We start from the raw sequence: 14,262 nt of genomic DNA, 5'->3' as shown, positions 1-14,262 counted from the left end.
AGGCGAAAAATAATTCTCGCGTTCTTTGCTGTAAGACATTTCGAAAAGCGATTTAGTTGAGATCTGTTGAGATGACACTTATAATGAATGTTAGATATTGTATGTATATACAGGGTGTCCCATTTAACTTGAGACAACTAAATATTTCGAAAAATAAGCATTGTACAAAAAAATGTCCCAAATAAACTTTTAATATTTTCAAGGAGGACGTCTGCCTGTGTAAAAATTACCCGTCCCCACTGCCCCTTGGGGATGGGGCGGGTAGAAACTTTGAAATTTCAAATGGGAACCCCCATTTTTATTGCAGATTCGGATTCCTTGGAAAAAAATACGTAAGTTTTGTCCGAGACATTTTTTCGAATCGTGATAGATGGCGCTGTAATCAGTGAAAATTAGTTTTTGCCATTTTCTTTCACCATCGGGGTGCTTTATTTCGGTGAGTCCCCTCGCCTCTCACTATTCAATTACAATAAATGCTCGAAATGATGACCTTCCATTTCGATGCATTTATTACCTCTCGAAGTGCGACAGAACATGTGGTTCCAGCATGATAGTTGTCCAGCACATTATTCAGCAATAGTACGAGAAGTGTTAAATCGTAATTACAATGATTGCTGGATCGGTAGAGGTGGTCCGGTAAATTGGCCTGCCGGATCGCCAGACCTTACGTCACCAGATTTCTTTTTGTGGGGTTACCTTAAAGAAAAAGTGTATACAGAAGTACCAAATACTCGAGAAAACATGGTGGAACGTATTAGATATGCTTGCGCACAAATAACGCCAGATACACTTTCTACATGTGTATAAGCATCCAAGCTCGAGTTAATAAATGCATTAAAATAGAAGTCATCATTTCGAGCATTTATTGTAATTGAATAGTGAGAGGGGACTCACCGAAATAAAGCACCCCGATGGTGAGAAAAAATGGCAAAAACTAATTTTCACTGATTACAGCGCCATCTATCACGATTCGAAAACATGTCTCGGACAAAACTTACGTATTTTTTTCCAAGGAATCCGAATCTGCAACAAAAAATGGGGGTTCCCATTTAAAATTTCAAAGTTGCCACCCGCCCCATTCCCAAGAGGCGGTGGGGGCGGGTTAATTTTTACACAGACAGACGTCCCCCTTGATAATATTAAAAGTTTATTTGGGACATTTTTTCGTACAATGCTTATTTTTCGAAATATTTAGTTGTCTCAAGTTAAATGGGACTGTATATCAGATTATGTGCCTAAGTACAGAAGATATACATCTTGATTTTAGGTTTAACTTCAACTTTTTTCTAATCTTATTTTAATTTTGATTTTTTAATTGCAATTAAAATGTTATGAAAGATTTTTTTATATTTCTACGACCATATTTATCTAGATTTAATGTTTCTTACAAAAAAAATATATATAATATACAGGGTGTTTCATTTTAATTGCCCCAGGCGTATATTTCGGAAACTAAAAAAGATACAAAAAAATATTTCATACAAAAGTTGTAGGGTTTCGAGGAGGAAAGAAGGTGACAATAGCAGATTTTGTAGGGGGATTTGGCAGAGGGTGCTGCCAAGGTCAGGTAAAAGTGACCTTAATTTTCTTAAATAGGAACCCTTATTTTTTATTGCATGTTCTTGTAGTTTACCTCGAGAGCTTTTTAAAACACTATAATGAAATATTTTTTTCATTAAGTACTTTTCGAGTTATAAGGCTTGGAAGTTACAGTACTTAGCACAAAATATCTTGTAAAACATTCAGTTTTCGATAATCTTACCTTAATACTTTTATGCATAAAATAATGAGACGAATCAATTGGTGTAAAGAAAACACATAGTTGCTTTTAAAAAAAGTATGCAGTTGTATGTTGCAAATTACATAATTTTTTCTTATATATATATATATATATATATATATATATATATATATATACATATATATAGATTAGGGGTACAAATAAGTTTTAAAGCGTTTTTTTGAAAATTCAAGATGTTTTTGCAGAAATTCAATAATACATTTAAGTATCAAAATATTCTCCGTTATTATCTATGACCTTGCGCCATCTTTCGGACAGCTTACGAATTCCGGCAGTGAAGAAAGTTTCGTCTTTTGATTTAATAAAATCGTCGACCCATTTTCGCACTTCTTCAATTTTCCGGAAGCGTACCTCAGACAATGCGTTTTGCATCGACCAGAACAAGTAATAATCACTTGGTGCTATATCTGGCGAATAGGCCGGGTGCGGTAGAACATCCCAACCAAGCGTCAATAATGTTTCTTTGACCGTTTTAGCGACATGAGGCCTAGCGTTGTGTCATGAAGCAATTTCACCGGACGCAATCCTTTGTCAGTATATGGACGTTTTCGACGGATTTCTTCGTTCAAACTCAACTAGTTGTCGACTATAGCGATCACCATCAACCGTTTCACGTGGTTGCAGAAGCTCATAATATAGCACACCCTGCATATCCCACCATATACAGAGCATTACCTTTTGGTTGTGGATATTTTGCTTTGGCGTTGATGTGGATGGTTGGCCGGGGTCTACTCATGACTTTTTTCGCTTGGGATTATCGTAATATATCCACTTTTCATCACCCGTTACGATTTTCCACAGGAAAGACTTTCTGTGCTGTTTGTTGTCAGATTCAGACACATTTCGACACGGTTATCTTTGTTCTTCTGGCTCAATTCGTGTGGTACTCACTTTCCCTCTTTCTGAATCTTTTCCATCTTTTGTAAACGGTTGGAAACGGTTTGTTGCTTCACTCCCAGTTGTAATGCAAGCTCTTTTTGCGTTTGGGACGAATTTTCATCGAGTAATGCTTGCAATTCATCGTCCTCAGTCTTGAGAGGGGCTCCGCTACGTTCATGATCGCTAACGTCGAAATCACCTTCTTTAAACCGTCTGAACCAAAATTTACACGTACTTTTGAGTACAACATTGTCTCCAAGAGTCAAACAAATTGATGCACACGCTTTTGCGGCGCTCTTTCCTTGATGGAATTCATAGCGAATGCAGTGCCGAATAAATTGTTTCTCGTTTGCCATTTTCAAGCTGCTGCAATTTTAGGTTACACAAACAATATCGTGAAGTTGGTTGTTATTTTTTATGTTACCATATAAACACTACAAAATCGGAAAAGAGCGGCAGAATATTTAAATTTTGAATTACTTTTTTATGTTCTACAAAAAACGCTTTAAAACTTATTTGTACCCCTAATATATATATATATATATATATATATATATAATATATTAAAAAAATACATATTTAAAAAAAATATATATACAGGATGTCCCATTTTAAATTACGCACCTGAATATCTCGTCAGGGGAGCCACCAATCCGAAAATAACCCTTACAAAAGTTGTTGGGTTCGGAGGGGGACATCCGATGATGACATTGGTTTAATCTAGGGTGTACATGCCAAGGTCATATAAAGGTCAACTTTGTTTTTTTAAATGGAACACCCTATTTTTGATTTCAAAATCTAATAGCTGGTGTCAAGGGCTTTTCAAAACACTATAATAAAGTTATTTTTTATTAAGTACTTTTCGAGTTATGAGGCTTGAAAGTTACAGCATTTTGACATAAAATACAAAATATCTTGTAAAACATTCAATTTTTGGGAATCTTACCTTAATACTTTTATGCGCAAAATAATGAGACAAATGAATTGGTATAAAGAAAACACATTGGTTTTAAAAAAAAGTATGCAGTTGCATGTTGCAAATTACATATTTTTTCTTGAAAGCAACTTGTTCTGAGCAATTCCCCGCAAAAATCAAATGGGGGACGGCATTGATTTAGGAGATATAACAAATTAAAGTTTCGCAATTTCAATGCTCTTCTGGTGTTATAAACTGATTTTACGAGCAATGAAGTTTATACGCTGTATTTGCATACAAACACGATATGTAAAGTTTTTGTTTACATTTTTTAAAGGATAACTACATGGTCATAAATATTTTGTCAACAGTCGGCTTTACCTATTTCTCGCAGTTCATTAATAGCTTTCAACATGCGACTACACGAATTTCTAAGTCTTGTTGAGTATAGCAATAAGTTATTAGATTTTCTCATTAATCGAAAAGTTATTCACGGACACATTAAATGTCCACGGTGTGAAGCAGCTGTCGATTTAAATCGTGAGCGTATGCTTTTTATGTGTCATGCTGTGAAATATGAACAATGCGGACACAAAAGACGACAAAAAATGTGGTATAATTTTACGTTGGCGGGGGAGGGGCGGAGCCTCACTACACAAAACTCTAACCTAATTTAACTCAAACCTAATTTCAATTATTTAATTGAATTAGATTTGGATTAGATTAGAGTTTTTTTGAGGTGGTGGTGCAGAGGGCAGAGCTCCGCCCCTCCGCCGTCTACGCGTGAAAGTAATAGAAAGTAGTGTTGTAAACAGATTCTTTTAATCAAATAATAACAGATTATTCACTTCACTGTTCGTAATTACTCAGAATTATCTCAGGTAGCACATGTTCGTTTTAGAAACGTTTCACAAATGTTTCTTCGAAACGTTTCATAATAATTCTTAAAAACGTTTCTCATTGATTAAAATGTTAATCTGAAAAATGTTAAGAGAAACGTTATTTTTCCGACAAAAAAATGTTTAAGAAACGATCAAAAAAATGTTTTTTATCCACAAAAAAATGTGCGGTAAATATGCATTTTAGATTATACAGCACCGATCTTGTTGCACTTTAGATATGTTGTAGAGGAGGTTGTCCCAAGTATTTCCCCGCAAAAATTAGGTGACGGAGGGTATTGGTTTAAGAGATATAACAAATTAAAATTTTACAATAAAAGATATCTACGCCGTAATAATCGGTTATTATTTAATCAAAAATCTGTTTATAACTTTTAGGCGTGGGCAGAGCCTCCCCCACCCACGTATTCCATTAAATGTTTTTCACCAGAGAGAGAAGTAAGGAAAAATAATAAACTGCGAGAAATAAGTAAGGCCGACTGTTGACAAAATATCTATGACCATGTAGCTTTGTTTACATTCTTCAACAGATTAATATGACGTATACAAACTTCACTGTTCGTAATATCAGCTTATAACATCTAAAGGGATAAACTTCCGAAAAGCTATCATCTCCGATTTGGCTGATTTTCAGCCTAAATACTTATTTTATCTAGTAAATAATATTCCCAAATGGATTTTTGGCGCAAATGCTCCTTCCGCCCCCAGCCCCACTTAAAAGTAAAACTGTTTTTGTTAATTATTTCAGAAAGTGTTCATTGTACGGAAAAAGTTGTCAAACAAAAAATGAAGCTCATAAAATGCTCTACAAATAAGGTGCTATACATATTTTACCTAACTTCAATATTTTAGCCGTTATTATCAAAAATTTGGAGGCAATGTCTCCCTGCGGGGAGTTCCACGATCAAAAAACTATACACATAGGGTCTGGATTGAATCTTGCTTTGCGTAGAAAGTCGTAAACCCATGTGGAACCTCGCTCCGCGTTGAACAGTGTGTGCGTGGATGCAGTGGGTGCCGCCTCTCCTATGGGGGCTTTTACAAGTTTTTTGATAATAACGACTAAAATATTGGAGTTAGGTAAAATATTGTTACGCCCGCGGAGCGATGTTTCGCACACGTCAACAGAACTCGCAAAATTAAGAACACAACACAACACTTTTATGAAAAGAGAACACTTTAATAACGAGCACAGAACTCAACAAATAGTAACCGGGAATACAATTTAAAGATTGGAGCTGTCATAGACGTCCGCCCGAGCAGACAGCTCCCGAAGATCTGACATATGACAGTTTGTTTATAAACTGTCATAGAGACTCTTTAAACCGCTAATCAATATTGTCTTGACAACAAATATAGGAAAGATTCTTGTTATTTACAAATGCCATATGGCTTCAATTTCATAGTGACCGATCGATATTATCGATTATCCGTCAGCTGTAACACACAGCATCCGCGGCGAAATAGTACGGGCGCAACAATATGTATAAGACCTTATTTGTAGAGCTTTTTATGAGCTTTATTTTTTGTTTGACAACTTTTTCCGTACAATAAATACTTTCTAAAATAATTAACAAAAACAGTTTCACCTTTGAGGGGGGCTGGGGGGCGGAAAGGAAATTTGCGCCAAAAATCCATTTGGGAATATTATTTACTAGATAAAATAAGTATTTAGGCTAAATATAAGCCAAATCGGAGGTGATAGCTTTTCGGAAGTTTACTCCATCTAAAGTAGAGCATTAAAATTGTGAAACTTTCATTTGTTATATCTTTTAAATGCCGTCTGCCATCTAATTTTTGCGGGGAATTGCTCAAAATAACTTATCTTACAACATATCTAAAGCGCAACAAAATTGGTGCTGTGTAACCTAAAATGCATATTTACTAAAATGTATTTTTTTTCACGGAATTAATAAAAAAATATGCGCGCGCGCCCAGTCAGTGCAAATGGCTTAAAGCATCTAAAAGAAGTTTAAAAGATGTATAAAATGTTTTAAACATCTTTTAGTTGCTTGGTACACAAATACATATGTATAAATGCATTATTTTATTAATTCCGTAAAAAAAAGCAAATTTTTTTTACGGATAAATAAGAAAATGTTTTTTTCTTTTATTCTTGAAAAAAAAAATATATATATATATTCATATAAATGCAACAGTTAATATATTTTTTGCAATGTTATAATAAGATGTTACAATAAAATATCACAAATATAGTATTTAATTCATGACAAATATGGTAAATATCAGTGTATCATAATATCAATATCACAAATATAGTAAAATATAGTATTTAAAAAAAAATTCTTATGCTAAATTATTTTTATTAATTAAACTCTTATAATATTTATGTAATTTTTATTACATTAAATTTTTAAAGAACACTATACTAAAGAAAAATAAATAAAAGAAATAAAGACACATAAAAATAAAATTAAAAAAAACTTTCCTGTTTTTTAAAAACGTGAAAAAAATGTTTCTTAAATTATGGTTTCTGTCGAGTCGTTTCAAAAACGTTTCTTATTATTGCTTGACGGTTAAAAAGCATTAGATACATTTAGAAAACGTATATGAAACGAACCTGTGCTACCTGGGTTACTCAGAGAATTTCTCAGAACAACTTCCCGTGCAATACACCTAAATGGCGATAAAATCGATGAGATGTAACCTAAAATACATATTTACTAAAAATATATACAGAGAGAAATATATACATGAGACAAATGAAGTGTTGTAAAGAAAACGCATAATTGTTAAAAAAAAAGTAAATTATAAAAAAAAGTACATTGTAAATTATATACTTTTTCTTAACAAAATAATGCGTTTTTATTTACAGTACCGCTCAAAATTATCAAATCACCTGCCGAAAACATTCATTAATTTCAAACATCAGTAGCTCAACGCCCAATTATCGTACAAAAACGAAAAAAATTGCGAATTGAAAAGGAGACTTTCAGCTTTCTAGTCGCGTTGAGATCATGTAGATATGTCAGTTTGTTATTGAACTACGTTAAATTTACTAACGTAAATTTAGTTTTTTATATTTTTTTTTTATTATTTAAAACAGCTTTTGTTTTTGTGAAATTGATCACAGATGAAAATTGTAAAAAGCATTTGAAAGCTTATAGTTTCAGCTTTAATTTCAATTATTAGGATTTTGTTTACAATTTTTTTTCGCATGGTTATTCAACTTTTTGTGCAAAAGTGCGGTATGTTTATAATACTTTTTATCCTGAAAACTTGCGACTTACAAAAAAAAGTTAAAAGTAAAAAAGTTGCATCTTGTAGTTATCTATTGGCTGAAATTTTCTCAAATTTTTAGGAGCAATGTTTTTTTTGTGCATTTTTAGCCATTCCTATTTTTTTTTAACGCATGGTCAAATTCAATTTTTGATAAATAATATTAAGCGATACATAAAATATTTACTATTGTTACGCCTGTGCTTTTCGCCGCTGATGCTGTGTGTTACAGCTGACGGACCGATCGATAATATCGATCGGTCACTATAAAGTTAAAGCCATATGGCATTTGTAAATAACAAGAGTTTTTCTTATATTTGTTGTCAAGACGATATCGATTAGCGGTTTAAAGGGTCTCTATGACAGTTTGTAAACAAACTATCATATGTCAGATCTTCGGTAGCTGTCTGCTCGGGCGGACGTATATGACAGCTCCGATATTTAAATTGTATTCTCGGTTACTATTTGTTGAATGTTTATAATTAAAGTGTTCTCTCTTATAAAGTGTTGTGTTGTTTAACTTATTTTCCGCGAGTTCCGTTGACGCGTGTGATATTCCGTTCTGCGGGCGCAACACTATTATTAAAAATACATACATTTTTAACAAAATATTTTTTTCTAAATATCTTATGTATAAACAAAATAATACACATTTTGGTTTTATAAAATTAAACAAAAGAAAATAAGTAACATTTTGAGCTGTACAAATAATGTATAAATAAAGAAAGCAAATAAACGTTATATTTTGCACTGTAGTGTTCTGACTAAATTTTGTTCACCTTAAAATAGCCACCATGTGTTTTTATAATGTTTGAAATTAACGAATGTTTTTGGCAGGTGATCTGATACTTTTGAGCGGTACTGTATATCAATTAATTTGTCTCATTTTTCTGTACATAAAAGTATTATGGTAAGATTATCAAAAACTAAATATTTTAAGAGATATTTTAGATTTTATATCAAAATATGTCAGATTAAGATATAAAATAACTCGGAAAATACTTAATGAAAAAAAACTTTATTATAGTGTTTTGAAAAGCTCTCAAAATCAGCTACAAGAATATGCAATCAAAAATAGGAGTTTCTATTTAAAAAATTTTAATGATTTTTACGTGATTGACCTTAACAACATTATTCAAGGTCACAGTAATATTGCCATGTAATACACTACTTAAAACCTTACAACTTTCATGTGGAACATTTTTTTCGAAAATGCGTTGTTTTCAACATAGTTTGGTATCTAAGGTAAAATGGGACACCGCGCGCGCGTGTGTGTATGTGTATGTGTATTTTTTTTTTTTTTTTTTGTAGAATAAATAATAAATTAAATTCTTTTTAGAATTTTGACTTAGCCACTTTCATAATCATATATATATATATATATCTATATATATATATATATATATATATATATATATCTTTCAAATGCAGGAAAATTCAAAATGTGATCTTTTACAGTCTTAACCTTAATCTTAATCTTAACCTCACCAGATTTTCGTGGGAAAATGCTGGAATATCATCCCGAAAAATGAGTGAGGTTAAGATTAAGATTAAGGTTAAGGTTGTAAAAGATCACATTTTGAATTTTTCTGCATTTGAAAGTCATTATACCAGAATATGTCATACTCCAAATCAAAAATATTTAAATCCTGATTTAGATATTACCCTCTAAATTTCTTGGAGTGAAAATGCACTCGAAAAATTGAGTGACTGGCGTGTCACTCGAGTTAGAGTGACTTTTCATTCATACAGAGTTAATTCTCTCTCTTTTTGTTGTAGAGTGAATTTTTCACTCTGCAAAGTAGAGTAATCATGTGTACTTTATTTTGTAGAGTAAACATTTTCACTCTATGCAGTGTGGAGTGAATATTTCATTCACATGAAGAGTGAATGATCACTGCGTCTCATTATCTCTTGTTCTCGTCTCATTGTTACATGTATTTGATGCAAGACATCGTGGATATAAATAAGAATATCTATAAAGAATACACGTAGATAGACATATAAAAATGTCAACGTTTCTTCTAGAGATAAGTACTTATAAGAATTTATGTGTAGTTTATTTACTGATTTAATATATTATGTAAAGAATGGTGTTTAGGTTAAATTGTTTTTCTAGGTTAGGTTACAGAAAGAGTAAATCGAGATCTCACAGCATGTGGTTCGCCGTGCTACGTAGCTTCGTCATAAATTCGGTTTGCATATCGATAAACAAGTGGTACAATGAGAAGTAACTTATATAATGACTTGTAGTTTATTAAATCGGCAAGTGCGTACCATGAGCTGCAAAATCTCGGTTATAGTTAAGTTTGTTGAAATAATATTAAATTTTTTTTTTGTTAGGAGACGTTAAACAGTACTGAAAACTTAAATAAATTTTTATTAAGCAGTGGAATTTCGGAAGACGCCGTCAATATTTTGAAAGATAAGATTTGCAATAAAATTAAAATTATAGTTTGGTAATGTTATAGCAGTAATGTAATTGTGTATATTAATAAACATTAATAATAAATTATATTCTGACTTTTTGTGTGGACGAGCTACATATTTATTATAATTAAAATTATTAGTAAAATTATTTAATAAATATGTAGCTCGTCCACAAAAAGTCAGAATATAATTGAGGGCGCGGATCAAAGAGAAGTTTTTTCAAAAGTTGGTCGTACTTTTTATTTTAGTTTATTTGTTAATAGTAACAAAAGTGTATATGTCGTTCAATTAAAGTATCTGTTATTTTTATCACACTTTTTGTGTCACTTCAAATTTTCTTTTAATTTCTTGTTTGTAAAATTATTTACTTTAATTTTTAGGTAAAACTTATAAAAAATATGACAAACTTTTGCAAGCTTCTAGATGAGGGAGAATTTTATCTGAGAAATAATAAATTAATTATTTTTACAGATTATCTGATGATAATGAAGAAATAATAAATAACATAAAAATAACGTCTTAATAATGTGTTTATAATATATATTACTTTGTCAATTATAGTTAATAAATATTATTTTGTCTATTTCTTATTTATATACATTGCTTAGAATTAAGACTTATTAAGAGTGAATCTGTTCGTAACAATCACTCGTAACAATTGAGTGAAAAATTCGCTTGATGAAAGAATGAAGATTTCACTCTTTGATCGAGTGAATTATTAACGCCGGAATGAGTAATACATTACTCTAACGTAGAGTGATACTTTACGTTAGAGCGAAACAATCACTTTTGTGAAAAGTAAATTTTTACTCTTTACGAATGGCAGTATTTTCACTATCGCTTGGAGTGAATGTCCACTCGTTTAGAGTTAGATTTCACTCTAAGAAATTTAGAGAGTAGAAAAAGGTATAGCCTTTTCATTGAGAAATGTAAGGAAAATAATGAAACATACGTAAATGAATGGACATATAGAAAAATTTAATACTGAATTCAACTTACATTTTCACTCTCCTCGTAAAGATATGTGCCAAAAGTGTGACTTACTGAAAATAAAAATTCAAGTATCCAGTAATGACGAAAAGAAGTTAGATCTGAAACAGTAACCTGATTTACATTTGAGAAATGCTGAACAAGCTAGGAAGTATTTAAAAAAAGATCTGAAAAAAGCGCTAAAAATCCAGGGGAATATTTTGCATTCTTATTTGATTTACAGAAGACACTTCTGTATTCTAAATTTTCTGTTTCGATAGCTTATTGTAAGCGAAATGTGTACGTATACAACCTAGGTTTTTACAATTTTCATAATAGTATGTTTGGGATGAAAGTATAGCATCAAAGAGATCTCAAGAATTAGGGTCATGTTGCACAAAACATATTCAAAATGTCACAACTGAAACAACTCATTTACTCATGTAAACAGCTTACAATAATGCCTGTTCTGGATAGAACCGTAATATTAAATTAGCATTGACATAGATAAAAATTGTTCAATCTTTGAATAATTTTATTGAAATAATTGATCATAAATTTTTTATATCTGGCCATTCCTTTTTGCCAAACAATCGTGATTTTGGATTGATAGAGATGGAAATAAAAAAGACGAATTATTTACATATATCCTTGACGCTATTATAGACTAATAGCACAGTATCGTAAAAAAAGCTATTTGCTGTAGAACGACTGATACAGAAAGATCTTTTTTTCAACAAAGCAACTGGAGGAATTAACAACAAGGAAAACAAAAAATACTGAGGGAGAATCTGCCTGTTGGTTACAAATACAGTAGATAAGATTTTTTTTAAATGCCCCACATAAGATGTTCTACAAAACATCTTTATATGATGATGTTAAATTTCATATTTTAGATCTTTCATCCAAAAGGGGAAAACCAAAAATATATCAAAATATTCAACTATTTCATTATATGCCACCATCAGACATGTCAAAAGAAAAATATGAAGATATGATGAATTTATTGCCGTCATTTATCATGAATATTTCAAATGACTTAAAACATCAGAAATTCCTATTATCTAACAAAAAGAAGAAAACTGGAACATTGATAGGAATTAATTAACCACAATTATAATTATAAAATGTAAATGAATATGTTTGTTTCTAACTTGTTATTTTAATAAAGTTCATTATTTTTTATTATCATAAGCTACGTTTAAGATATACTAATAATTTTGAAAATGATCTAAGTCATTTGAGGTTTAAAAAAACACATTTTCTTATAAGCTACTCATAAAATTTTACAATCATAGAAAAGATTTACATTATAAGAGCAAGTATTTTATGAAATATTTTGTTACATAATGAAAAAATATTTTTTAATACACGCAAAAGCAAAAATCCAAATATCTTGAAACGAAAAATATATGACTTAGGTCACACGTATGTGTGTGTGTGTGTGTGTGTGTGTGTGTGTGCGCGCGTGCGCGCGCGTGCATGGGCAGTGATTATGAAAGTGGCCTAAGTCATTATATATATATCGCGGCTAGCAATAATGCGTTATTTTTCAAAGCTGATAAATTTGTACAATAGCGCATTTCGATAAACCGAGAACAATTGTGTTTAGTGGCCTCGGTCGTACCAGCAGTACGCATACATGGACCAGGGAAGCATGTACCAACGCAAAGAGCGTCGGTCTACTGGAGAGAAAGCAGGCGAGAGCTTGTAGGGCTACGCCGGATGTAATGCCTAATTTGATACAAGCTGCCAGAGACACATCAACAGTATGCCAACAAGCGTTCCGTCATCGTAGATGGAATTGCAGCAGCATCGAGCGCGCACCTGACTATACACCAGAATTACTTACAGGTTTGTACTATATTAATATGATCATGTGATTAAAAGCCTTTTCAACCGTGTTACACTAAAAATATACATTAAAAATAATATTAACTTGATTCATAAACGTATCATGACAATAACAAAAAGAAAAAAAGTAAACCAGATATTAGATTTTCCGCTTTCTTAAAAATTTGAAATATTATAGTTAGTAATTAAGAGAATTCAATTTAGATTAAATATATAAAATTGTAAGCATTAACAAGTTTTATATCAATATAGAATAAAAAGATTATTTGGTTAATTAGGCTGTATTATTGCGCGTAAAAAAATGTCTTTTTCTTTGCTTCATCATTTATTACTCATTAATTTTGTTCATAATAGATTTATAATCAGTGATTTTACGCGATGAAGGGATGCGAAAGTCGATGGAGGTTTCGTGAAAACGTATCGAATATCCTTTGAGGAATTCTGACGTAAATAGGAAGACCTAGGCAGACGTGCCTCAATTAGCGATCATTAACAAACCGTAGCTTCTCTCAGCTTTCATTTTCCTACCTCGTAACCGGGCTCGGTAAGATTAATCGCTCGCGTTTCACGATGATTAGATTGTAAATAAAAGTGCGCTGGAGAGATCGAGATATCCTTCGTTAATGAGAAAACCGAGAACCGCCAATGAAAGATACACGAGCATAACGTTCACCGTTATATATTCCTTTCTCAGCGATAATCGGCTTTTCTTTAATCATCTCGATGGAAAGGAGAAAGATTCCGAATGTATAGTCTTTAATTTGAGAATATCACGATGAAATTCAATTTGATACCATCGCGATGATTCAGGAAATATAATCCGGTCATAATTATCAAATTAAATTATCGAAATTGCTCATACAATTTATTATTCTAATAATTATTATTCCGTAATTATTATGACACGTGTTGATTTTCAATCGGAATACATCACATATAAGAAAAATACATACCTATATAAGAGAAAGACTTGTGATAATCCATCGAATTAATATAATAATAATGGCTTACCGAGCCATCACAGATTGTTGGTGCGAAATTTATGCTTTATGAAGAAACTTATTCGTCTAAAATTTCGGCTCAAACAGACCAGAGCGACAGAGCGGCGAGCAGCGACGCTATAGCCAATCAACTTACAATTTTATCGTAAGAACAAGAGTTTAATTGGCTATCGCGTCGCCGTTTGCCGCTCTGGTCAATTTGAGTCATTATAATACTTAATTATGTAAATTGTAAAATTATTGCTTATTTTCATTGCTCTATAATATTTTAAG

General features: G+C 31.7%; 1 protein-coding gene across 2 annotated transcripts in view; it reads left to right on the top strand.

The window, feature by feature from the left end:
• LOC105668191 (protein Wnt-11b-1-like) overlaps positions 1-14,262 on the top strand; it is a 161,421-nt gene that overhangs the window by 11,577 nt on the left and 135,582 nt on the right. For both annotated transcript variants that reach the window (XM_067349812.1, XM_067349811.1), the window contains one exon: positions 12,747-12,988. In XM_067349812.1, coding sequence (XP_067205913.1) covers positions 12,747-12,988 — 242 coding nt within the window. The remainder of the gene's footprint in view (positions 1-12,746; positions 12,989-14,262) is intronic.

This window comes from Linepithema humile, chromosome 2 (assembly GCF_040581485.1).
Source record: "Linepithema humile isolate Giens D197 chromosome 2, Lhum_UNIL_v1.0, whole genome shotgun sequence".
Taxonomy (NCBI): domain Eukaryota; kingdom Metazoa; phylum Arthropoda; class Insecta; order Hymenoptera; family Formicidae; genus Linepithema; species Linepithema humile.
The sequence above is the reverse complement of the archived record's forward strand: the minus strand, read 5'-3'. Positions and strand labels throughout refer to the sequence as shown.